Raw genomic sequence first — 23923 nt, forward strand, 5'->3', positions numbered from 1 at the left:
TGTCATCAGCCGCGGATCATAACAGAGCCAAACACATTACCGTCCTCAACACCCTTCGGCTTCTCGAAATGAGATGATTCTCCGGTTCTCGTTGCTTCGAGCGCCCGCATTCGTCTGTATCCTGGTTGGGATCACTGCATTGTTGCTGAAGAAGCTTAACGTTCTATCCTCACAGCGGATACCACACCTAGTGTTCTCGTCCAATATGTCCAGCGCGGCTTTCTACGCAACCCCGAGGCACAAGACTCTCGAGATCGCCCCCCGCCGTGGTGCAAAGCACACGGCAACGGTGATTTTCATGCATGTAAGCGCACTGCATCCAACCTTCTCCCTTGGAGATTGACGGCTCCGTCAGGGACTCGGCGATCAACCGCTAGGCTGGGAGTCAATCTGGAGCAACTTTTTCCTCCCCCAGAACACCGCTCTCGACCATGTCAAGTTCGTCTTCCCCTCGGCACCCAAAGTCAAGACCCCGATGTCTCCAGAAGAGATGACGTCTTGGCACCAAGTCGACATCGATCATATCCTCGCCCGCAACGGCCCCTCACACCTACTGTACAGCATCGAAGCCCAGGCTGAGAAGATGAACTTCGCGAACCTGATGCGCTCCGTAAGGGACGTGGATTCCGTCATTCAAGAAGAAGCGGAGCTGCTGAAGGTTTCGCTGGGCGAAGGGTTCACCGACACGCCAGAGAAGCGGATCATTGTCGCTGGTTTCTCGCAAGGTGCCGCGATGTCGCTCATCACGGGTCTTACGGGCTCCCCAACTCCGGAGATATTAACGCGGGAGACGTCGGGCGGGAAGGTGAAAGAGGAGATTCTGGTCCGGGAAGGAAAGGCGAAGGAGGGATGGGAGCTTGGTGGCGTGGCAGCGCTTAGCGGGTACATTCCCCGTCTGCATGACTTCCGAAAGGTGTGTGCCCATCTCTATATCATTCATTCACTCCATAACCGTCGAACCAGCTCGATGGTTTCTGATAACATCCGTATCAGATGTATTCCTCGCATGCTCGCAACACCCCACTCTTCTGGGGTCACGTCAAGGTCGACAACGTGGTCGCCTTCCCCGCAGGCGAAGCCTCCGTCCAGGTCATCAAGGAACTCTCGGGCAGCGAGACCGATATCATCGACCACTCCACGGGTATCAACCCCGAGCCCAAGAAGGCCCTCATCGAGATGCACCAGTACAAAGGGACAGGCCACGTCTACAACGAGGCCGTGCTGATTCAGCTCCGAGAGCATCTGACGAAGTGGCTCACCCGCGTCATCCCTCCACTGTAATCCCTCTTTCGGCCACTTAGAAGAGGAGCGTCGTATGCAACGAGTCAAACTGGATGTACTTTATTGGTGTAAATTTATCTTTCTACTTCAACGCGTTAGTCCATCGCATGCATGACGGAACAATTCCGCGCTATATTACCTCAAGGGTTACAACTTGCCCCTTGGAGGAGCTCTGGTGTCTAATGGGTAGTTTGCAATACTCTTTTAATTCTTGACGAAGATCGGTACCGGAATTCTTGCCAATAGCTCCGGAACTAGCGATGCAACGAAAAGCGAAATTGGTCGAACATCAGTACTAACTGTCGACGTGAACGGTGCTGTCCTCGGGATACGACGCTCAGAGCTGACGATACTTCGTAGCGCGTCAGTGCCGTCCCATATCCAGAGAATAACTGCGAGGTTCGTTCAACCTTCACTTCGGTCCTGCTATCAATTCCTCAGGCACGTTCCAACATGCCCTTTCATATATTCATTTAAAATATTACTATTTCCAATGCAGCCGATAAATACGTCTGCAATCGTTTAACAGAAGGTGACCTTGGCCTGTATGAGCCGAGAAATTAGCAAAAAGCCCTGACGCAAGAAACCTGAGGGTATGTACGCCAACGTTATCAGCCTGAGAGATGGTGGTGCCGGTCTTCTGGGTAAAGGTGTGCAGGGCATCCTTGCAGTCAGCGGAAGCGCAGCTGAGCTTTTCAGTAGCGGGGCCGATGAACTCGACAGCGATGGGGTAGGCGCTGCTGGAATCGCATGGTAAGCGCAACGGCCTCGCGTTTCCACGGAGGGAGCAGTGGTGGCACTAGCTAGTTGTCGTGACCGCCGACGAGAGTGATGTCAGCCGCGCTGATCTGGCCGTTCTGGAGGGTAAACTCGGCGGCTTCGCAGTTGGCGCCGAGTGCACCACAAGAGCCGTCGTCGAGCCACGCGGTAGCACCGACGACAGAGCCGTTGACGGTGGAGTCGCCCTAGACGATCTTTGACTGCCAGGAGAAGGTAGGGCTACCCGTGTTTCAGTTGTTGGAAAACTGTGCGGGTGGAGGTCTCGCGCAAGGGCTAATTTTGCTAACGACTGCCAATGGGTTACTTACCGAGACGGTGTGCGACTCGCCAGCGCAATCCTGTTTCTGCACGGCTTTGGTGAATACGTGGAGTCTTGTCTCCGTCTAGCAATTCATATCGGAAGCCAAAAGAGAGATGACATAGTCATACCCGCATGTTATTCCTCTGTTCTTTCTCTAGACCACCGACCGGTACTTTCCCATGAGCATACTGGGTGAATTATTCTAACGGAATTGGTCTTGGTACTCTCTGCATTGTTTAATTATTACAACTGAGAACCGAAACCTATGAACAAGAGGATTGAGACCATTCTTCAACTTCCTGTGTCGGGGACATCGTGCTATGGGATGCGGTGGTCTAAGACGTTGTAAATGTAGTACAGCATACAAAATATATACCCGAGATCGAAATAAATATATGGTGGTGACTCTACCGCACGCGCGACTATGACTGGTAGTTTCGTAAGTAAAGTGAGGTATTGTCGGTCTAAATAAATGAGACGTTGGATACGAAGCCTCCTTCAGTACATGAGTCCATGAAGTTGTTCTACATGATCTTGGCCTGCCGGGATGGTGGAGTTGGGCAGGTAGTGGCCGTAACCCGACATCATCGGGGCTGGGTGGCCACGATGCGCCGTTGGATAAGGGTGCACATGATGCGGCGTCGGGACAGGGTGATAAAAATGCGTCCCCGGGCCAGGATATGTAGGAGTAGGTGCCTCGCTCGCCATTATCGAAGTCGGCGCGAAAGAGGTGGGCCGTGACGGGCCGTAAGTGGAAGGCGGGTACTGACTGTGCCGGTGATAACCGGATGGAGGAGTCGGATGCGCGGAGTTGATAGGGTGATGTGGCATCGTGCGAGGTTCCGTCGTGTGCCCTTGTCTTCGTCCTCCATCCCATCTCCAATTGCCACTGGCCATCGACGGCTGGGGGTATACCCATCCCGCCGCTGCGGCTGAAGGAGAGTGACCGGCGGAGGACACCGCTGGTTGTACGTCCGCGACTACATGGGAAGTCGTGGACGCGGAGCTGGTTTTCTTCTGTTTTGTGGTGCTCTCTTCACTGTAGTGGACGAAGAGAGTGTCGTTGTCGTTGGGCCTTGATCGTTTGGCTCGAGCGTTCGCCCTGGTGCTCGTCGATTGAGGCGAGGCTTTTCTCTTTCCTTTGGCCGTACCAGTCGCATGTCGATAGACAGCGAACTGGCCAGGGTTTTGAAACTGTTACACGCATAGGCCGTCAGCCAGGCCGACAGCGGAATAAATGATACAGGTGAGATTGGTGAGATACTTACGGGATCGTGGCTCGTACTCTCCGTCTGTGCATCAGGAGGGTCTTTGTTGGGGAGAGATGATACTTGAGCTTGATGAGGCGATGGGTTAATAGGTCCCGAACTTGATTCGGAACACGTCGTTTCATCCTCTTTTACGGGTTGATCCACCGACACCAAAACATCCTGACCGCGCTGATCGCGAATGGTGAGTACCATCTTGCAATAGAGATTCTGAGCGAACGCTTACAGTCTTGTTTCTCGTCCCGTCCTTGCCAAACGTCGCTGGATCGTAGTCGGCGAGCAACTTGAAGCACCTCCGCCGTAGCATCTCGAGATGCCACTCAAGGTCGTCGTCGAACCGGAGGGGAGGTGGTTTAAGGTCCTTCAACACCTGATGGACCCACACGCCGTAGCAGCGCCTGTTGTTCACAGACTCCGGAACGCCCACGTTGTCTGGGAGTTGCTATTCGTGACAGGTAAATCTCCGGTGATGAAATAAAATAAAAAGGGACGACTTGCCCATTCGGGGATCAGTTCCAGATTACGGAAGTCTATCCGATCCATCCCCTCTGGCTCAGGCATAGGTGTAGACTCGCCTGCACGTCCGGTGGGATATGCGTTCAAGAGAGGTTTTACCCTCTCTTGAGCGTTCATCCTGTAGTAAACGTAATTTTAGCACATATTCAATCATTTTGTTAATAGCTTATTGCTTACCTTCTTGCACCCTCAAAGTCTGCATTGGCACCCGAACAATGCGTACTTATAGGCTGTTCGAAGACGTTAGCGCCCCGAAAGGTAAATGATATTCAACGTCCTTACGTTCTTAGGTCGAATTGGGCGATATCCTGCCGACGACTCGCTAGTAGAGTAGGAGGAGCCAAGGGAATTGCTTGCAGCGTTGAGAGACAATTGCGTATGAGGAGTGTCTGAGGATCTCGGTTTAGAAGGATACGAGACAGCGTTCTCGGCGCGAGGCTCCGATAAAACGACGTCGGGGAGAGCTTGAGAGTTGCTGATTACCCCGGCTGGGGCGGCTGGAGGATGAGAACGAGCCGGCTCTTCGCATCTGCTTGGAGGTGATGGCGTCAGGTATTGGGTGTTCGATGAAGGTGCCGTTGAAAGCGGGGTGCCGTAGATCGAGGGGGACGTTTGAGTAGAGTTGTTGGAGGATAGTGTTGGTGGCATGTCATCGACGGGGCCACAGTCGCGACTAGGCGTGGGTAGAGCAGGAAGGTGAGCGTCATTGAGTGACATAGAGGGGTTGGGTTGGATAGGATCGATGAGAAAGGATGATGAGTTGAGCCCTAGGTCCTGTTCATACCACTCCTCGAAGTCCAATTGGGATGTCGAGAAGATGGCGCTGGGTGGCATAGACGCGTCTGCGAACGCCGCGAACACGTCAGTCGGAGGTGGCATAGACGCATCGGCCAGTAGGTCCCACTCCACGGTACTGAGCGTGTCGGAGACCGGTGTGTACGGCTGGGACATGATGAGGTAAAACAGTAATTAGAATGTGCGAAAGGAACAGGGGTGGGTTGGAGGAACAAGAGTCGTTTGGGATCAAATATTTAAAAGGCCAAGACGCGGCACAAGCGACAGTTCGAGGGCGACAGCGGGTGCCTAATCGCGTACATTCAATATGGATCCGCACCGTCGCACGACGGATTTACCATCAGACATAGTAACGTAACACGTTTATTTCGGGGACCCTTCCGTCTAAGCACATTTTCTTTGAACCTTTCATGCTGGACCGGTCAATGCCTGGACATTACCTGTACCTTGGATTCGGCCGCATGTTGAGCACGTTGCAATATATCTACTATTATTATTCTACGTTGCTGGGTGCGCCTGCTATTGTCTTTCATTTGGCAACTTTCGCCAGCTCGAAGTTCCAACAATTGAATAGAGTCTGGGTCAATGTGGCCATGACGACTCCATCGCAGCTAGTAGGCCGCGGCGGGCGCCTTGTAGGCTCCGCGAGACGTCGGCTTCATTTGATGGTTCCACCAGATCGGGATGCCCCGCACAATCAACTCATCACGCTTCTCTACAACGACAGATGAGCACTCTCACCTCAGAAAGCGTTGGAAATAATGGGCTCCGTTGCCGCATCGTGGTAGCCATTGGAGACCTGTATAGATTCACAAATTGAGCTGCGTGAGCCGTCTCCATTACGTAGAACAAATAAACTGGAGTAAAACACTCCCCCGGTCCAACAACGTCGGTATTGTCAAACGTCTACGCTTCTTCCAACAAAGTCTGGGAAGAAATGACATAGGCGAGAATGATATTCCAGATACTTCCGCTTGTCAATTTGATTCCGCAGTTCAGCCATGCCACCACCATGCAAAATTGACGGCGACGTAAGGCAACAGTGTCGTCTGTTAGCGATCTATTGTCTTCTTGATTCCTTCCGTCAAGATCATTGCTTCGTGACGTATTCAACGATTACGAAGGCTCGTTCATGGATTAACGACCGACCTGATAAACGTGTGTTTCCTCGAGGAGTGGCGGCAGTATTGACCCAAGCGCTTGCCCCTGGCCTCGGACTTGGCACCGAAACACAATTTCGCACCTTGAAGCAGTCAACATCTACGACGGGTGAAGTAGCCTGAATAACTAAGGTTAGGCAGTCAACGCTTCAGCACTGCCGTGTTCTATGTGAATTCTGATAAATGCATCAAACCTTCTATTGATCTGGTCGAACAATTCATGGTTTCTTCGATAACAGCCGAGTATCCAAAAATCGAGTTGATCAAGGCACTAACCTGTTGGTAAGAATGGCTGATCTCCACGCCGCGAGGCAAAAATTCTGAAACGCTAGTTTTCATTTCCTGAGCCCTATCACGTTGCGCGGTAAACAAGCAAGCGAATCAAAGATAGCAGCCGGGATTTGATATTGTACACTAAATATAAGATACAAGACATTGCGCAGTGACTCAACTGAGACGATAGCGAGTTATAGTAGTATAAGGTTGGTCCGAAAAAAAAACAAGTAAATCTAATGCAGTGTTACCAACATTGCTCAACGCCGAAACCCTCGAGAACTGGATGGGTGACCATGTCCCGGAGGGCCCGGAGGGCCTGAATGGTTGTAGCGAGGCGCAGCGTAGCCATATCCAACCATGGATTCAGGGTATCCATATTGCATCGGCGGGTTAGGGTAGTGGTATGCAGAGTATGGCGCCTCGTTCCTCGCGAAATTGGTCGCGTTCGAAGTCGAAGTCAAAGTCGACGGAGGCGGCGCGCGGTAGTCGGGTCTCGGGTACTGATAGTACCCGTGATGACCCGATGAGGAAGTTGGCGGAACGGAGTTGATCTGCTCCGGCATCGTGCGAGGCTGCTGCATATGAACTGCGTTCGCGTTTCTTGCTCCTTGCTCCCATCCCTGATTGCCACTCGAAGACGACGCGGTCGGTGGGTAGTGGTACGTCCATCGCACTCCAGAGTCGCCCCCAGAGGCAGAAGGGGAGTGGCCAGCGGATGAAACCGCCGGCTGAGCGGGCACGGCTGCGGAAGTTGTGGACCTGTTGGTGGTTTTTGTTCGTTTAGGGTTGCTCTCTTCGCCGCAGTGGGCAGAGAGAGCGTCTTCGTCGTCTTCCCTCGATCTCTTAGACAGCGATGTGGCGGGTTCTGTCTTCTTCCTACTTTCCACCCGCTGCTTTGTTTTGGTCGCATTTTTGCGAACAAAACGAGCAGCGGTGGAGGCTTGGCCACGAGGCTATACAACAAAGCGGTTAGGCAAATCAATGATGTAGCAGCAGATGCGATGGCGTACGGTTTGCGTTTTCTCGCCATCAACGACGGGAGACGAAGTGCTGGTCGGAGGCACGGGAGCGATGGGTGCGGGTAGATCTTGGGCGATCTCGCATCGCGCGTCGGGAGAACCTTCAACGGAAGCAGGAATTTCTTGAGATAATAGGTAAGCGGTCTTCATCCCGGGAAATAAATAGTCTAAGCGGCACACCTGAAGGAGACGTCTTGGTGGGCGACGATGCAGTGCCCTTATCTGTTACACTCGTGACATCTTGAGCGAGATCGGTCGTCGACGAAGTTTGAACATCGTTCTGAAAGTAATACATGAGCGTCGGCTACATCCTACGTAGTTGAAATGAGCACTCACTGTCTGGTTCTCCGCTGAGAGTTTCCCGTGGTTGATCGGATCTATCTCTGCGAGCAGCTCTACAACTCTCTTGACGACCTTCCGAAGAAGCTGATCCAACTCTGCATCGCCCGCAGAAACGGGGCTCTGCTTAATGATGCATTGACCGATGGTGTGTATGTTAAGTCCGTAGAAACCCCAACACTGCCTCTCCGTCAAGTAGCGATTGAACTCTGCAGGGGTCTCCTATAATTGCACTTAGCATCCAGCGACTGCGTTACAACTTTTGCGACTTACCCATTTATCTGGAAGTCTAGGCAGGCGAAATAGTTCAGCTTTATCTTCCCGCTCTGGTACCGGTGGCGGAATGAACCCTTTCGTGCGTTCTGGCTCTGGTAACGAAGTGTACTCTCCGGGGCGTCCTGTGGGGACCACGTTCACAAGGGTCTGCGAGGGCTCCTTGATTTGCCTTATCATACACACGTGAAGTAAGCAGAGCGTCACTGAGGCTAACAGTCTGAAATTTACCTGGAAGGGGGCGTTGGGCGCCACGTCGTCTGTGTCGGTACAGTAGTCGGAGGAGTGGCCCCGGGTGCAGGCTACGTCTACGTGTGAGCGCGCTAAGCAGGAAAAGGGATCGAGATACTCACATTAGCCTGGTAGACTGAGACTTTTCCTTTTCTAGGCGCGGCAGAAGAGCTTGATGAAGACCTGAAGGCAGCGGTACTGCTTGCGGTCTTGCGCCGGGACGACGCACGAGGAGCGGTTGAGAACGTAGATGGGTGAGAGGCAGCGTGGATGATACGAGGTTCCGAGACGACTACGGGGAATGCTTGGCTATGGTTAGAGGTACCAGCGGGTGTTGAGGGTACATCATGGCAAGTCAGCTCTTCCGCTTCGACGGGAGGCAGTGTCATGGTCTGGCGGACGCTGGATGGTGGCGTCGTAGAGCGAGCAGTGCCGTAAGCAGAGGAAGATGTAGGACTCGAAGAGGTAGTGGATGATGAAGACACTGTCGTCTCATTGACGCCAGGAATTCCCAACGCGGAAAAGGACAATGGAAACGGGTTTGCGGATGTCGAGAGGACGTCGGAGCGGAGATCAGCAAGAAGAGATAAATAAGTTGCATCGTCTAGATCAAGGCCGGGAACGCTGAAGAAGTCAGCTGTATCGCCTGTGTCACTGGGAAGCGTGTACATGTCGAAGGACAGCATAGACGGGTCGACGGGAGGATGAGGAACTATAGTGTCGAGAGTATCGAAGAGTGGGTCATATAGCTGTTCCATCGTGAGAGTGAACGAAGCAGAAACAAAGGCGCGGTTGGAGTGAAGCTCAAGAGGGAGTGAACTGGTTAAATACCCGTGTCTACACAGCAAGTCAAGGCGGGGGCGAGTCACGCTTTGAGGCAAGGCCTCAGTGGCGTGTTTTGTTGTGGATCCTTGTGAGAGATGCTGCGGTGCGATTCGCCTGCCATCAGACAATAATATTATGACATGAGGCTTCTTTTCAGGGACTCCCCTGGTACAGTCACGTCGGCTCTGGACGTCTGGACCTTCATGTTGGCATCGCCTGCGCCCAATTCGAGACCGTACTTGGCTAGATGGTCTTGCACTTATTGCAGCTCCAGAGCCCGTTTAATTTGCTGCCCTTTCCCTGTAATAACCTCATTTTCTGCAGGGAATGATGCCGCAACATACCCTTTGTTCGCTTGGAGTGGCAGTCACGGCGGCCATAGAAAATATGTCGAGGCCACCATGTCGGTCGGCTACCCGAGACATCGGCTTCATTTGATAGATCCGCCGCCGGGTTTGAGATCCTCCGAGAGCGCCAATCACATCATCAAGCTTCTCGAGAGGATGACGGAAGCGCATTCTATCCCGTGTCTGTTTCGAGGTACCCGTCGAAGCACGCACTGATATCACCGACCGTGACTTGGGCTGCTGAGCCCGATTGTCTGCTTTTACAACCGCCACAGCCTCGCGACAAAAGCATTGTCCAAGCAAGGCGAGAGGACCCTAGAATGGGAGCACGATCACAAGGAAGTTTAATGTTTCCCGAAAAAGCTTAGTACAAGGTGTCAGACGTTTAGACTTCTGCCAACAAAGTCTGGGAAAATACCAAGGCGGCCATGATCGGCAAATTACTTCCGCTTGTCAACGCGGAACTGCGTTCGAGCCGCGGTGCCATCGTCATGCAACGATCCTGCGAGAACGCCATTTGAGGGGTTCCATATTCTTGTTTGCTCCATCTGATGCACGAGGTCATTGACATGATATTTGGACCCCAGATAATTAGCGAAATCTCACACGTCCAGAACACGTCTGGAAGACTTGAACCGGGCGAAAATAATTTCCGAAAAGGCCAGAAAAGGTAACGTTAGGAGAAGTGTGATCATAACAACACCAAAGACATAGAAAAATAATCGAAATCACAAAGCGGGCGGGAATCTTACCTTTGATCGTGCCGAAGAATTTAACTTCGAATAAAACATTGGACAAGGGTTTTTTTAGACCTCATTTTTATTCGCACAATTAACCTGGCTACATCGAGTCAACTATTCTACTCTGAGGATACTGCGTTCACTAGGGACCAAACCAGCCGAGCATTACAACTTCTTACTCGACGGACGACGACCGCCGAACATCAACTTCGCAGCCTTGGCGGAAGAAGTCCCACTCTGTGTTGAACTCGGGCTGGAAGAACTAGCCGAGGCAGAGGGAGAGGCAGTCGAAGACGACGCGGCAGGAGCACCAGTGGGGGCCCCAGGAGCAGGCGCACCACTCGGCGTCAAAGGCGCGGGGATCTCGGTGAAGAGACTGGCGTTGGGATCGACCGGGGCAGAGGGCGATCCGGCACTCGGAGGAGGACTGGCGCTTGAGTCCGCAGTTGAAGATGCGGGGGCCGGAGCGGGGGTACCGGTCTCGGAAGGGAAATCCGGCGAGCGACGAGTCGGAGCCGCGCCAGCGTTAGGTCCAACGATGACGTTAGCGCCATTGGCAAAGTTCTCGTCATCGCCCTGACCATCGTCATCCGACGTAGGACGGGTGGGACGCGTGTGCTTGGGCTGCGTAGCAGAACCGGTGTTGGACGGACTGTTGCCGTCACTGCCGTCACCAGCACCGAGACCGGCATCAATCGAGAAGCTCCAGCCATCATCGTCAGACGACGACTGCGACGCGGAAGGAGTGGCAGAGGTGGTGGCGGAGGGGCTGTCTGTTGGCGACGTGGTGCGACTGGAGGCAAAGCTTGCAGGGTGATGGGCCTTGCGGGCGTCGCTGCTCTGTATGAACATGCCTGGCGAATTCTCGCCCGTAGAATCGGACATCGCGGACGAAGAGGAAGGCGAAGGATAGCCAGACGAGTCAGACATGCTTGAAGGTGGAGCACTCTCAGCCGCCGCCGAAGTGGTCGAGACACTTGACGATGAAGCAGGCGCAGCAGTCGACATCGCCGCCTGAACAGCGGGCGATCCAGAAGGCGAAGCACTGGACGTGATCTGCGACTGGGAGTTGAAGGTGGAAGCAGTTACAGTCGCAGTGGTGGTCGCTACAGTCGAGGATGATGTCACTGTGACTGTCTCGTTGATGTCGTCCGGACTGTCACCATCATCCGGGCTGTCGCCCGGTGCGCTGGGAGCGTCGCCGTCGCCCTGATCATCACCATCTTTCTGGGCATTGGCCTGAGACGAAGGTGTGGTATCAGGGGGAAGGACCTCGGGACCATCAGGCCTGAACACGAGCTGCACGCTCTGAGGAGTGCTTGTCGATGTGGGCGCGCTCGAGGTTGTTGAGGACGCGGAAGGAGAAGGAGTGACGGTAGACGAGTCGGTATTGTCAATGGTGGTAGCGTCGCGCTCTGCGACGGGTGCACCATTTGACCCGCCTTCGCCCTCACATTCATCCAGCTCGCCACGCGCAGCGCAGCTTGATCCGCTGGAAGTGGATGTAGCGGAGGGAGTGGTGGCAGTTGTAGAAGAGGTCGCAGAAGAAGATATGACTGAAGAGTCGGATGTAGAGTCGGTGGGCGTTGCCGACATCGAGCTCGAGCTCGAACTCGAATCAGTGTCGTTTGACGAACTTGACCCAGTTGAAGCCACCATTTGACTCGGATCCCCGCGGTTCCAGACAGGAAGAAGCACTCCACTCTCCGCATTGTACGAGAAGAGCTGGCTCAGTTTGTCGTTGCCTCCCACGGCCATAGACGCGAGGTTGGCAGGAGCGGAAGACGCCGAGGGTGCATCAGGCGAAGACGACGTCGAGGTCGAGTTCGCAGACGAGTCGTCCGGAGGTGGGAACGGCGGAGGTGTGGCAGCGAAGCACTTCTGCATTGACAACGGCGCGGGTTTGACCGGGCTCGGGTCAAACGTCGCGCAGTATTGCACGAGCCGCGCCTGCGCAGCGTCGAAGACGGGAAGTTGAACCGTCACATGGACGTCTGGACTTGCAGGATCTACACAAAACGAGTTTAATTAGTATTTGATAGCATTAATAGAAAACGAGGCAAAACACACCCTGATCAGAGGCAGCAACGATGTAGAATCGAGTCTTGTTCTGGTTCGATGCATTGAGCGCAAAGCTCGCAGGTTGGACAGAGCCAGCCGTGCCGTTGGAGGTGCTCTGTGCAAAAGAAGAGCCCATGCCATCCTGAGCCTGGGTCATCGCACTCTCATCGAGCATGAGGGACGCAAGACGATGGGGTTCGGCCAAGTTCTCGTTGCCTGGACCTGACGAAAAACTCGGCATCTACATCGTCCAAGGAAGCATCCGTGAGTAAGGATGTAACCTATAGTCATAAAGGAATACACACCATGACATCAATCCGACCGGGGACCCCACGACCCATCCCACTGTCCTGCCTTCGCTCCACTGAGATAGGGTCGGAGGCGGCCCGCTCGCCAACACTGGGAGGTGAGAAAGGCGAGCGCCGCTCGCTGGTGACTATGTACGAATCTCCAGCCTCGCTGGGGATGAGAACCGAGGAACGCCTACCGGGGCGCCCATGCAATTGACGGCGGCCCGATACCCTGGTGTTCCTCAGGGGTTGGACGACGGAGCGCTTGTGGTCATGGTCATGATCGTGATCGTGGTCGTGGTCGACTCCGTGGTCGTGGTCTTGGTCGTGGTCGTGGTCGTGGTCGTGGTCGTGGTCGTGGTCGTGCTCATGGTCGTGATCTTGGTCCGGGCTCCTACGGTGGTGATGATCGTGGTCATGATCATGACTGTGGTCGTGGTCATGGTCGTGATCGTGATCATGGCCGTGACTCCGTCGATGATCGTGTTCGTGAACATGGTCATGCTTGTCGCCATGGTGGTGGTCGTGATCATGAACGTGTACATGCGCGTCCGACCTGTCTGTTAACGCACGACGGTGATCATGGTCGTGACTGTGGTCGTGGTCGTGGTCGTGGTCGTGGTCGTGGTCATGGTCATGGTCGTGATCGTGGTCATGGGCTCTGCCAGTGATGCGAGACATGATGTCCTTCTGCAATCAAACGTGAGCATATGCTTGAAAAACTCGAAGAATAAAAAACAAACCTCATCAGGAAGGCTTCGCTTCCCGCTGTCATCCTCATCCTTCCCCGACGTCTCTTTCTTATCACCATCCTTCCCCTTCCCGCTCCCCGGTTTCTCCGCTCCCTGTTTCTTGTGCTTCTCATCGCCCTTGGACCTGTCTTTCCCGCCGCCTTTGACCTTCAACTTGGAGTGCTTGACAGCGAGCTGAGCGGGTAGAGGAAGGACAGGGGGGTTGCGGGCGAGGTTGGTCGAGGAGGTCGCACCGGGGTTGCGAACTTGGACATACGCAGCCTCAGTCGACGGTGCGGTGATGGCCACAAGCGCGCACAGCGCAGCGAGGGCAGCAAAGCGAGGAGTAACGAAAACCATCGTTGAGTGATTTCAGGTAGTGGTATGTGTGGATGTAGGCGAAGCCTGTCGCGGATGATATGCGATGAAGTGCGATGAAGTGCTGAGGATCTTGATGCGAGTTACTTGTTGCGAGAGATCACCTGGATCTGCTTGAGTTGCTGAGGTAGTTGGTAAAGGATGAGGGCCAACGAAAGGCCATCTTTTATAACGAACCGAGACCGTCAGCCCCTGGTGAAACGAGAGCTGAGGGGCTACCGTGACGTACCAGTCTGATACGAAACTGAGTGACGCGGTTCCAAAGTCTCCAACAAATAACTCCTTGAGGTCTCGCATCCAGTCCCATAGCGTACTAGGGATCGTCGGAGAACAAATATCCGACGGTCCTGTGAGACAATGCGAGCAGTCCACTTAGCGCGTCATTCTTTAATGGTCCATTGGACCAGCATTGGCACGTCATCTTCGTAGACGAGAGGCGTTCGACGATGACGTGATACCGAGTGTTAGATAGAGACAGAATGAGCTGAGCGTGGTCGGCTGCGAGCCTCAGGTATAAGGGATAGGCGAAGGGAGAAGTGGAACGCGACGCGCCTCGACGCGGTCACGACGCGCAGCGAACAAGCGCCCAAACTTGTCGGCGCTGCCACCCCGCCCTAAGCGAACTAGCCCCTGTCTATTTCACTGGTTCACAACACCCTAGATATTCCCTTTGCTTGAGACCCATGATATAGTACGTGTATAGATTCGCGACTCTATGTAGAAAACAAAATAGGGGATGATAGGTTACAACCGAATAAATAAGGATTATCTACACCTAAGATAAGCCTTGCATAACGAATAGCACAAGGAAACGTGAACAAAACAACTCGCCAAACCAGTGGCGACTACCCGGTACAGATGGGAGAAAGTGTTAATACGAAACGAAAGCCCAAAATATTTACGAGTCGCGTTTGAAGAGGCTGCTGATCTTCCTTGTGAGTGATCGGATCGACAGCGAGTTGGGATTTTGCGTGGGCAGGATGGTCTCGTTGGCCATCGTGCATTCACCAGGCATCGAATTGTCAGCGGGCAGAATGCCCTCGAGGTGACCCACCCACTCATCCAGCCAGCTCTGCATGAGGGGCGTCGGCATCGCATATTCATTGTAGTCGACGCTAAGTTGGAGATGCCCGTTCCACGTGAAGCACCGGAAGAACCTGTCAAATTTCAAGTGAGCTTGGAGACAAACAACAGATAGATAGTGGCAGAAACGTACGGGCCAGGATCCTGTTTGTTCAGCGACGTGAAGAAGTCCTCTACACGTATCACCTCGGCACCCTGGGCACCTCTGTAGACAGGTTGCAGGTAGTCCTCGCCAATACCATCGCCGGAGAACCATGGGCCCATAGCAGGTGGCGGCAACCTAGTAAATCAAGCTCGTTAGCCATCGTATCTCATCTCTCGAGTCAAAGTTGAAGGACAAAGCTACGTACTCCTGTCCTTCCTTCGCTGGCCTCATGACCATCTCCATCTGCTCCCCGGCTACGGCAGTAAGCGAAGGGAGCTCCTTCATCTTCACATACCCCTGTTTGACTCTCCTCGCCACTCGGAATAGGAGAGGCTCGTCAGAGAGTTCGACGAATACTGAACAAGGTACGGCGACGACTGAAATGCCAAGGCAGAAACCAGGATAGCCGTCCGCGGTATTGTACGGCGGTGCGAGGGTAGAACGGCTATTCCGGAGCCCAAAGTTGACAAAGGCACCGTTGCTATCGATCGGGATGGGGTTGTCATTAGAGCAGACGACGTATACGGCAGCATGAGCTGGGCAAAAAAAAATCAGGACGAAAGGTATGTAGCAAGCATTCAAGAGACCTACCAAGTTGGTTGAGTGTGAAGCCTTGCGCACGACTAGCACGAACGAGTTGGGAAGTCTTCTCTTTCGAGAACGTCCTCCAAATCCTGTTCGAAGGTCCGGGTCCAATGTTGCGCGGTTTGAACCCATACATCCTCTATACCCTTAAATTAAATGATTTTCGCAGTCGGGTGAATAACGAAAATACGAACCGGGAACCACTCTGCGTAATCCTTCATCGTCTCCTTCAGCGTCTCCTCGTATACTGGACCACTCTTCTCCTCAGTAGGGCCAAGGGAATCCGGAACGCTCGGGAGCAAGTTAGCTCCTTCCTCGCCCCACGCCAAGGAGCGCCACGCCTCGGGGTCACATCTACCGTCCAAGACAGCAGCGAGGTGCCTGAGCAGGAGCGTCATGAGGATCTTCGTTCCCGCACCGTCGAACGGGACGTGCGACGTGTGCAGCAATAGACCGTATTCTGCACTACGGTCCTTGCCTCCTTGAGAGGGCGATGAAGGCTTGTCGAGGACGTAGATGAAAGTCTGGTCGCCCGTGATTTCGGGAATGGTACGCTTGGCGACCTCGTACCGCAGCTCGTCGAGCGTACGCACGGTCTCGAGCCCACGGATGTCGCCGCGGCCGCGAACCGTACGCTTCGCCCAAGTCGCGACGTCCGACGCAGACGCTGCAGACTGGTAGGTAACCAGCGGGTGAACCGTATCACACGTGTAGGACGTGTGCGATGCGACCGTCGGGACGTCGAAGCGCAGTGCTGACCACGCCGAACGGACGGCGTCGATAAATTCGGCAGCGGAAAGAGTGTGAGAAGGGGAGGAAGGGAGGGAGAGGTCGACACCGAGGAAGAGCGTCTGCTCGCCGTGCGCGAAGCGGTGCCACGTATCGAGGATCATCTCCGCTGCGAAAGCCTCGCGCTCGAAGTAGCCAGGAGCGTCGGGGCAGGGCTGTCGCCATGAGAAGCGCGAGTAGTCGAACCCAGATGCGGGCGTCGACGCAACCTCGAGGTCAGCCTTCGAAGATGGGCAAGGAGGAACCTCGGAGGACATCGAAGTGGTGGTGAGTGCGGGGGAGGGGCCCGCCGAGCCAGAAGCATCTGTAAATGAAAAAGAAGGCATGGAGTGCGTGGACAACGCCGACGACTGTGAACCTAGAGAAGCCATGAATATGTATGGTTAAAGGAAGACCCGCTCGGCGAGGAGAAGCACAATAAAAAAGAAGAAAAAGTGAGACGGGGAACAGGTCAAGGGAAGACGCTACTCAAAGGGGGCCGATTCGTCCGGAGAGCCATATCCCAGTCCTTTATACCGATTTTTCGTCTTTGCATGTTTGCCGTCTGTGAGCTAGCTCGCTAGAGGCCATCAGAGCATGAACGGGGCTAAGGACGCTCCGGGCGCTCCGGGCGGTGTTCCTGCGCGATTGTTACTGACAGAACGTGTCAGAACGTTAACGCGCCTGCCAGCAACGGAGCACAGGCTGATCGTGGCCAGCATGGTGATGGCAGAATCAAAACATTCTGAGAGGGCACTGTGCTGCATTGTGCCATCGCATTTCACCGCGCCTGTGCAAAAGACGCTTTTGGTGTGCAGTTCCTCAAAAGTCGTTGATCTGCGTCACCATCAGAGATCGGCGACCGAGCTTGGCCGCCAACAAGCGCCCGGGAGCCCGGTAGAGCGCAGCAAATCCTGAGAAAGTAAACCCTTATAAAAAGACTGCTGTACTGATACAATGCGGTCAATCGTGCGCCACCAGACAGCCGTGGCAAGCTGAAGGGCGGGAGACCGGCGCGGTGTCCCTCTTGGGCTTGTGATAGGTGGGATAAGACAGAACCGCTGTGCATATAAATTGACGTTTACAGTCAGCCACACCTGTGCTTCGAGCGAGCTGCCGAGCTTACAGTGGATGCTTACACCTCGGAGAACTTGGGCGGCCTCAACTCCGTGTTGAAAGGAGAGCGAAGTGTGCTACCGAATGCGTTCCTAAGCAAGAAGGCAGGAAGGTCCACTCGAAGAATCGCAGTGGCGATGCTTTATCTTGGACGATCTCCGCGGAAGACTGCTAGAAATGGAGCAGATTTCCCCTTGGCATTTTTTCCTGTCCAATGAACCGCGAGACCATGAAAAATGCGGGTATTGTATGAGACTGCTAGGTCTATAATGGAAAGATACTCATATGTTCTAGGCTTGCTAAGAAACGTGCTCACCTAAATGGCAGGCTGGAGAGCGATATCACATTCCTACGACATAGCGCTGTTCCTGCGGCCGTCTCCGGACGTTTTGTTAAGAGTGATTGGACGGAACCCTTGAGTGCTTTGAGTGCCTGTCCGACGCGTCGAGGCTTGAGCTTTCAAGCGTTCCTGCCCCTGGCGCCCCTCCTCTGAAACGAGCCAAGGGGCCATAGAGAGGCACCGAGTATTTGATCCGGTCACTAGCGTTACCAGTGAAAATGTACAACAACGTTGCACTTCCAAGCTAAGGACTGGACCCGGTGAGACTAGCTCGCTGAGAGCTGGGTATAGTCACCGGCTTCAGCAGCTTGATGAAACACTCTAAAGTATTAAGACTCGTTGTTAGTTTTTCGAGCTTTGTGAGATAGCCATTGCAGCCGAATCATCAAACACCTACAGACGATAATGCGCAGTATGTTGCTCTTGTGCTTTTTCCAAGTGATACACTGCAGATGAGACATAAGCAATGCTGTGTCCCCGTGGTGATTATTTGGCAACCGTTAGCTTCCGAGCAAGTACGCACACACCTCAGTGCCGCCGTTTCCCCACGAAGTCCAAAAGGCTCGCGATGTTAGGAGGCGGAGACATTGAGAAGTACAAATTGAGATGCGTAACTGAAGTCAACTATCCGGCGAGTGGACGCGATGGGTCGGCTATCGAAAGATCTCTCTAAGTGGTGGCGTATCCAGCATAATGATAGGAACCAGGTTGTGATACTCAAACCAAGGGCTTGGCCATCATATCGTATGAAAAGCTGTGAGGTTCAGCCATGTGCCAATCAAGAAGGCCACTAAGACAGCTCACCGAAGATTCTCAAGGCACGGCTTCTTCACAAGGGAGTAGACGGCGGCCTTACTCGGACCGGTCCTTTGATATTACTGAATCAATACACAGTCCTTTTCAGGCAGTGGCCAAGCCGTGCGAAGCCGAAAGATTTTGTTGGACGCAGCCTGAGTGCGAGCACTAGCGGGTAGATGTAGGCGAAGTGACCAGATAATCTAATTCCCGGTACAATAGGCGATCCTTCGCGATTGATGGTCTCGTAGCCATGCCATGATTGCACCCGTGACGGTGCATGGCTACGGATAGGGACCTGCTAGCTGATAAGAGTGGCATACAATAGCACGTCAGATATGAGATTATTGCATACCAAGTACGCACTCTGGAAACCCTTCCACCAGCCTCACCGATGTCGTGCAAACATGTAGCAGAACGGCGACGCCTTGAACTCCGCACTATGTTTCTTCCTGTAACAGTGAGAGAAATTTCTGAACGTAAGACCTTCATACCCGGATTCAACAAACATATCAGCCCGTATGAGCGCGCTTCGGAAAGGACGGGCGCGCTACCCCATCAATAGACTCACTCCTCAATCAAGGCGGATCGCATATACAGCGTGTCCCCACCTAGCAATCTATACACATAACTATGCGCAGTCTGTCAATGATTCCATTCAGCTGTGCAAGAAAAGCAGAACCACTGAGACTAACGAAGACGCACGGGCACAACTCCAAGTCGAACACAGCCCTCTATGCAGTTGTCCAAGATCGACCTCTTTGACGTGCGTTGAGGTATCTCCGATACGTTCTATGAGTTTGAAGGCGCTGAGCTATTGAAACACGCTGGATGAGAAGATGAGGGATGCTGCCATTGGCTCAGAGGTTGCCAGTTGGTCGTGTCCCCTATCCGCCCAGCGCGACGTGGCAGGTGCGCGGGTGAACGACTTCCCACGCTTATTGGTGCCCACCAGCGCAGCCCGCCAAATTTTCTCACCCGCGCCCACACCCGCCCACGACACCGACACACCAACAAGACAGCCAGTTCTGGTCATAGGAGAATGCAGTTGCGAACATGCAACAACGTTCTGTCTATGGACCGCTTGGCATGTTCGCAGATCCGCAGATCCCCCAGCCTCGTTGCCGCTCTCGCTAGGTCCAAGAGTCTGTTCGCTAAGGGAGCCTAGGGCTAGGTTCTGTCTCTACTGAAAGGTATATTTTGCATCCTTGCGTTGAAGATATGGCATAGGGCACCTCAGACATTGCTCATGCCTGAGACTCTTAGAAATTGCCGGTTGTATCTCGTGGCTGTCGAACTGACAACGGGCGCTTAGTGCTCGGTGGTGCTGCTATGTCGTTCCTCTCCCCAGTTCCCTCAATGCTGTACATTAAGGGCCAGGCGACATACTCAGTCTCGCGTTCAACCTGCTGTTTATCACGTACAACTTCTGGGCAGTGCTTCCTTTCATCTCCGCATCTTCACTTCCCTCGAACCAGTTCTACCCTGACACCCTTCTCAGCGAAATTGATAGATCTCGTCATTTCACGGACACCACCTCTCCCCGCCCTCTATGTCCAGGGGCATTACATGCTATACATATGCATGAAGACACAGAATAACTCGTACTCCATGTTTTACCACCTGTGCGTTTGTGCATCCCGGCGCTCATTAGCTTTGACGTCATGAAAAGGATGAGGCCTGATTGTTCGCCTTACCAGGATAAAAAACCAAGTGGCCATCGCCAGCTGCGTCATAAAAGGCAAAGCGCGTTTCTCGGCTAGCCGTGCTGCCTGTTCATTGATATCGCTTCGGTGAGTCATAATGCTGCGCGCTTATGCAAACATCGATATGCCTTTCTTGTTCTGTTCTGATGAAACTACGTGTTTCCGTCTGTACCGAACAACATGTGTTGCGCACATGGTCTCGTGATGGATCTAACATTGCTTTGTTGTAGGTCCCAATTAACCATGATTTCATTTAGATTAAACAAGCTGTACTGATACAGGCGGCAAACGCGCAATTTCGAGGTCCGCGACCGCATCGTCTCAGCCGGTTTATCTGTATAGACCGGCCTAGTGCACTGACCCGTCGCTAGCTGGAAATATTCTACCCAGAATCTCGTGTGTTTCTATCCTCTGCTCTTGCGATATCTCTGCAAAATGACACACATCTTCCACCGACTTTCTCTCTTAGCCTGCGGACGTGTGGTGTACGCTCCCGAATAATGAAGGGTTGAAAGAGGCTCCGAAATGTCACGGCGCATCACGCACAGACCCGACACATGTGCCACCGGCGTAAAATCTGGGGTGACCCTGAGCATGCTTTCGATAACCGCGCGAAATTGCAACACGCTCCGCTCTGTTTAGCGACCTAGACCCTCCCTCCCCCAATGGTTCCTTATAGATCAGCCTCTACAGCTGAACCATCTTCACCATCCCTCCTTTCCGTTCATCCTTTCCAGCACCCTCGTAATTATCCTTGTAACTCAAATGTAAGGAAATGCGCGCTTTGACTCTGACTTCTTCCCATTAACTAAAATGTGCCACTCAGATGCCACAAGACGCGCACGAGCCTCTCTCAAGCAAATTCAATCCCAACGCTTCGCGCAAGGCTCACATAGTAAGTGTTGCCTCTTCTTGCACTGTGACGCCAGTAATGTACTACGCAGATGTCTTCCAATAAGTCCGTGATGTCGCATGGCCAACATCCCCCGCGTACATCCGCCACCCCAACTGTGCCGCCTCAATCGCAGTCTAGTTCTCCTAGCGTCCCTCACCAGCCTCCGCGGCCTCTGCAAGAGCCTGGATTGCAAACCTTCATGTTGGGATACCTGTTACCCAGTGATATCGTCAACACCCTCGGCAAACCCCAGAAGGTGAGTAACACTCGCATTGACCTTGCAGACAGTCGTACTCACCTATTGTTCTCAGTATACGGGTACGACCGAGGAGCAGGGACACCATGCCACTCACGTTGAGGAGGGCGAACAAGCTTCGGAGTCGGACATAGCTACTCATCAAACCCCGGTGAGTCTTCCTTGTCGGTGTTTACCTCGCTCAGAGCGCTTAATGACGAGACATAGCTTGTCAACACTCCCGTCCAGGACGCCTCGTCTCCGTCGGTAGTTTCGGATGGAGCTGTTATCCATGGTCAGACTCCTTCTGCTATCGATGAAAACTCCGAAGTATCCTGCAACCCAATTGTACGTTCGTCGTCGTCATTTCTTCGTTGCTCCCCCTTTTCTCATGGAAATCAGGTCTGGAAGGATCCCCTCGAACCTGGCCACTTTGTAGCGCAAGAAAACCATGCAGCTCCGGAACAGACGCAGCAGAACAAGCATACACCTGGTTCGAAGCTGTCTGACAACGAGCAGCGGAACATTCTCTCTGAGGTAGGTAGCCGATGTCGACAGCGTTCATGAACCCGCGCTAACTGAGTCTCAGGGCACGCCCGTCGACCGCTTCAAGGACTTTCCTGGACCCGGGGAGTATGGGCGTCCTGTCATGTTGCATCACCCATACCCTATCGGTGCTTTACCCCTGGCTTCAACCAAGCCGCAGCCTCTCACCGCCCAGCATGTACCACAGAACGTTCATTCAACGGTCATTACGGGTTATACCGCCCGCACTGCACAGGTACCGCCTCCCTCTAGTCTGTGTCCTGCTATATCACGAGACCCTCCTCCCGACGGAGATGAGGACGTCTTCCTCAAGTTGCTCGGCCCACCTTCTCATCCCGGAGCCCATTACGTAAACAATCAGAACATATTTGTACTGATTAACTGCCTTCCGAAGGAAAGACGACCACCACTGTACTCCTTGGTCGACTTTTGCACGCGTGTTAGAGCCATTAGGGGACTCATCGATGGGATTATCATTGACTATTCAGCAATCCCGAGGGAAGTAATGGGGAAATTTGCGGACGACCGGTTGTTGCTGATGGACCAGACGCGGCTCTTCAAGCAGGCCCTCGACTCGTTCGCGAAGAGCATTCCTGCCCGGGCGCTGACGGACCCGTACCTTCGCCAGGGTGAAACTTCGGGCAATGTAGTAAGTTTTTCTTTGAAGCTCATCATTCACATGCTAACATTCACATAGAATAACGGAAGTTTACCTGCGCCGAATGGGACATCAATCCACGTGGGCGACACTGCGACAACGGGACATACCAGCCAAACACCCGCGAGGGTACCTCCTCCCAATCTACCATGTTCTCTGCCTATTTCGGGTTTACCGCCTCCCGTCCTATCTCTGCAAGGTGTCTCCCGCAAGCCAAACGTGCGTGGATTTATCTTGATAAATGAAATTTTCTGATCTGATCTCCGTTAGGCTTCCGCCCTCGCGGGATCCGCGGCTGTCGATGGTCAAACCAGCGCTCCCCGAGTCGACACCAAGGGGAAGCGGAAGGTGGTCGACGATGACGTTACCACAGAAGATGTACCTGCTGGCCCCTCCAATGAATCCCCGAGAAAGAGGACAAAGACGAACCTGTCGTCTTCCATCTGTTCGTTGTTGTATGAGACGAACAAGGGCCAGGCTGACCCATATATCCAACTAGATTCGGTCTCAGACCCCGAGCATCTCTTCGCTTCGATAGGCGAAGAGAATAACCAGAGATTAACACACAACTACGCGTCGTCGGCGTCGTCAGCCTTCGACATAACGCCAGAATTATCAAACTCTGGCTATCCCCCTTCAGCAACGGAGTCGACGCCTATGCTCTTGTATCCTTGCGAGGACGGTGAAGGAGAGTATGGGCAGATGGATATGGATGGTGAGATGAGTTTTCCGCCGCGTCCGAGCCCCAAATACTCACTCTCCGGATGATCTAAGTTTTAGCCCTAACCCTACTTCCCAAACGGGAAGCGACGGACCGGGTTTTGGAGGATCTATCCACAGATCCATCTCATCTGATTCGCTGCCCGTAAACGCTTATTCGGAGCTGGCACACGCTCTCGAGCCGGTTTACAGACCTAGCACTACACACGTTTCTGGCCCGTCGACATCGTCCGATTGATAATCGAACTTGCCTTGTGCCATGTAAACGTCAAATGTACGCGCCCCGTGAGTTGTTTAAGTACTATGTCTCCGCGGACGGATGCTTACCGTTTGATCATAGTGACGTGCGTGGTAGTGAAACTCTTACTCGATCACCAGAAATTTCCCATCCTTTGTTTGCTTTAACTTTTGCTTCCATTTCAATCCATTGGTTCGAAGTATGATCTCCTTCTCCGACATATGACCTCTTTATTCAAAGTATGCTCCTGGCTTTCTCTATTTCTGCGAAGTATATACCCATGTTTATCCGTCCTCTCGCTATGCTCTTGGTTGTATGAAGCGCTTGTAATTAAGTCCTGTGATTATGCACGACCGACTGTCTGATTGATTCGTGGAGCATACGTTCAACATGCAACGTTTGTGCGTGTCTCCACATTCGTCCGCGGCACAAAAGGTGCCTTCCCTGCCAACCATATCATGGGGCTCGCGCATCAATACGTC

The 23923-nt window shown here is 53.4% G+C and overlaps 6 protein-coding genes across 6 annotated transcripts; 2 read left to right on the plus strand and 4 right to left on the minus strand.

The window, feature by feature from the left end:
• The first annotated feature begins 63 nt into the window (after positions 1–63).
• CONPUDRAFT_85510 (alpha beta-hydrolase) lies at positions 64–1383 on the plus strand. The gene is made up of 3 exons (XM_007776473.1): positions 64–304; positions 356–913; positions 994–1383. Exons 1-3 carry the CDS (start codon positions 206–208, stop codon positions 1279–1281), a joined length of 945 nt encoding a protein of 314 aa, XP_007774663.1. The 5' UTR covers positions 64–205; the 3' UTR covers positions 1282–1383.
• A 1309-nt stretch (positions 1384–2692) lies between these two features.
• CONPUDRAFT_147360 (uncharacterized protein) lies at positions 2693–5097 on the minus strand (the record flags this gene model as incomplete). Its single annotated transcript, XM_007776474.1, has 6 exons — positions 2693–3556; positions 3631–3801; positions 3857–4062; positions 4125–4264; positions 4324–4376; positions 4429–5097. The coding sequence occupies 6 exons, from the start codon at positions 5095–5097 to the stop codon at positions 2861–2863; spliced, it is 1935 nt and encodes a 644-aa protein (XP_007774664.1). The 3' UTR covers positions 2693–2860.
• Positions 5098–6501: 1404 nt separating this feature from the next.
• Positions 6502–8997, minus strand: CONPUDRAFT_169638 (uncharacterized protein; the record flags this gene model as incomplete). The annotated part of the gene is made up of 7 exons (XM_007776475.1): positions 6502–7330; positions 7388–7518; positions 7577–7676; positions 7733–7957; positions 8009–8180; positions 8240–8310; positions 8362–8997. The coding sequence occupies 7 exons, from the start codon at positions 8995–8997 to the stop codon at positions 6635–6637; spliced, it is 2031 nt and encodes a 676-aa protein (XP_007774665.1). The 3' UTR covers positions 6502–6634.
• A 1319-nt stretch (positions 8998–10316) lies between these two features.
• CONPUDRAFT_169639 (uncharacterized protein) lies at positions 10317–13734 on the minus strand (the record flags this gene model as incomplete). Its single annotated transcript, XM_007776476.1, has 4 exons — positions 13246–13734; positions 12518–13192; positions 12222–12453; positions 10317–12160 (listed from the first exon to the last, which is right to left on the minus strand). The coding sequence occupies exons 1-4, from the start codon at positions 13591–13593 to the stop codon at positions 10317–10319; spliced, it is 3099 nt and encodes a 1032-aa protein (XP_007774666.1). The 5' UTR covers positions 13594–13734.
• Positions 13735–14509: 775 nt separating this feature from the next.
• Positions 14510–16539, minus strand: CONPUDRAFT_77494 (uncharacterized protein; the record flags this gene model as incomplete). The annotated part of the gene is made up of 5 exons (XM_007776477.1): positions 14510–14768; positions 14828–14974; positions 15045–15375; positions 15431–15563; positions 15619–16539. The coding sequence occupies 5 exons, from the start codon at positions 16537–16539 to the stop codon at positions 14510–14512; spliced, it is 1791 nt and encodes a 596-aa protein (XP_007774667.1).
• Positions 16540–20975: 4436 nt separating this feature from the next.
• CONPUDRAFT_169640 (uncharacterized protein) lies at positions 20976–23563 on the plus strand (the record flags this gene model as incomplete). Its single annotated transcript, XM_007776478.1, has 11 exons — positions 20976–21044; positions 21094–21300; positions 21356–21451; positions 21508–21627; positions 21682–21816; positions 21869–22474; positions 22523–22702; positions 22754–22928; positions 22983–23198; positions 23264–23487; positions 23544–23563. The coding sequence occupies 10 exons, from the start codon at positions 20976–20978 to the stop codon at positions 23350–23352; spliced, it is 1893 nt and encodes a 630-aa protein (XP_007774668.1). The 3' UTR covers positions 23353–23487; positions 23544–23563.
• Positions 23564–23923: the final 360 nt, after the last annotated feature.

This window comes from Coniophora puteana, assembly GCF_000271625.1.
Source record: "Coniophora puteana RWD-64-598 SS2 unplaced genomic scaffold CONPUscaffold_17, whole genome shotgun sequence".
NCBI classification, from domain to species: domain Eukaryota; kingdom Fungi; phylum Basidiomycota; class Agaricomycetes; order Boletales; family Coniophoraceae; genus Coniophora; species Coniophora puteana.

Bases quoted from the DNA above. Each gene is read 5' to 3' on its own strand.
- CONPUDRAFT_85510 (XM_007776473.1), top strand. From the start codon at position 206: ATGTCCAGCGCGGCTTTCTACGCAACCCCGAGGCACAAGACTCTCGAG. The intron at 305-355 runs GTAAGCGCACTG...CGGCTCCGTCAG, and splicing joins CAACGGTGATTTTCATGCAT to GGACTCGGCGATCAACCGCT. The intron at 914-993 runs GTGTGTGCCCAT...CATCCGTATCAG, and splicing joins GTCTGCATGACTTCCGAAAG to ATGTATTCCTCGCATGCTCG.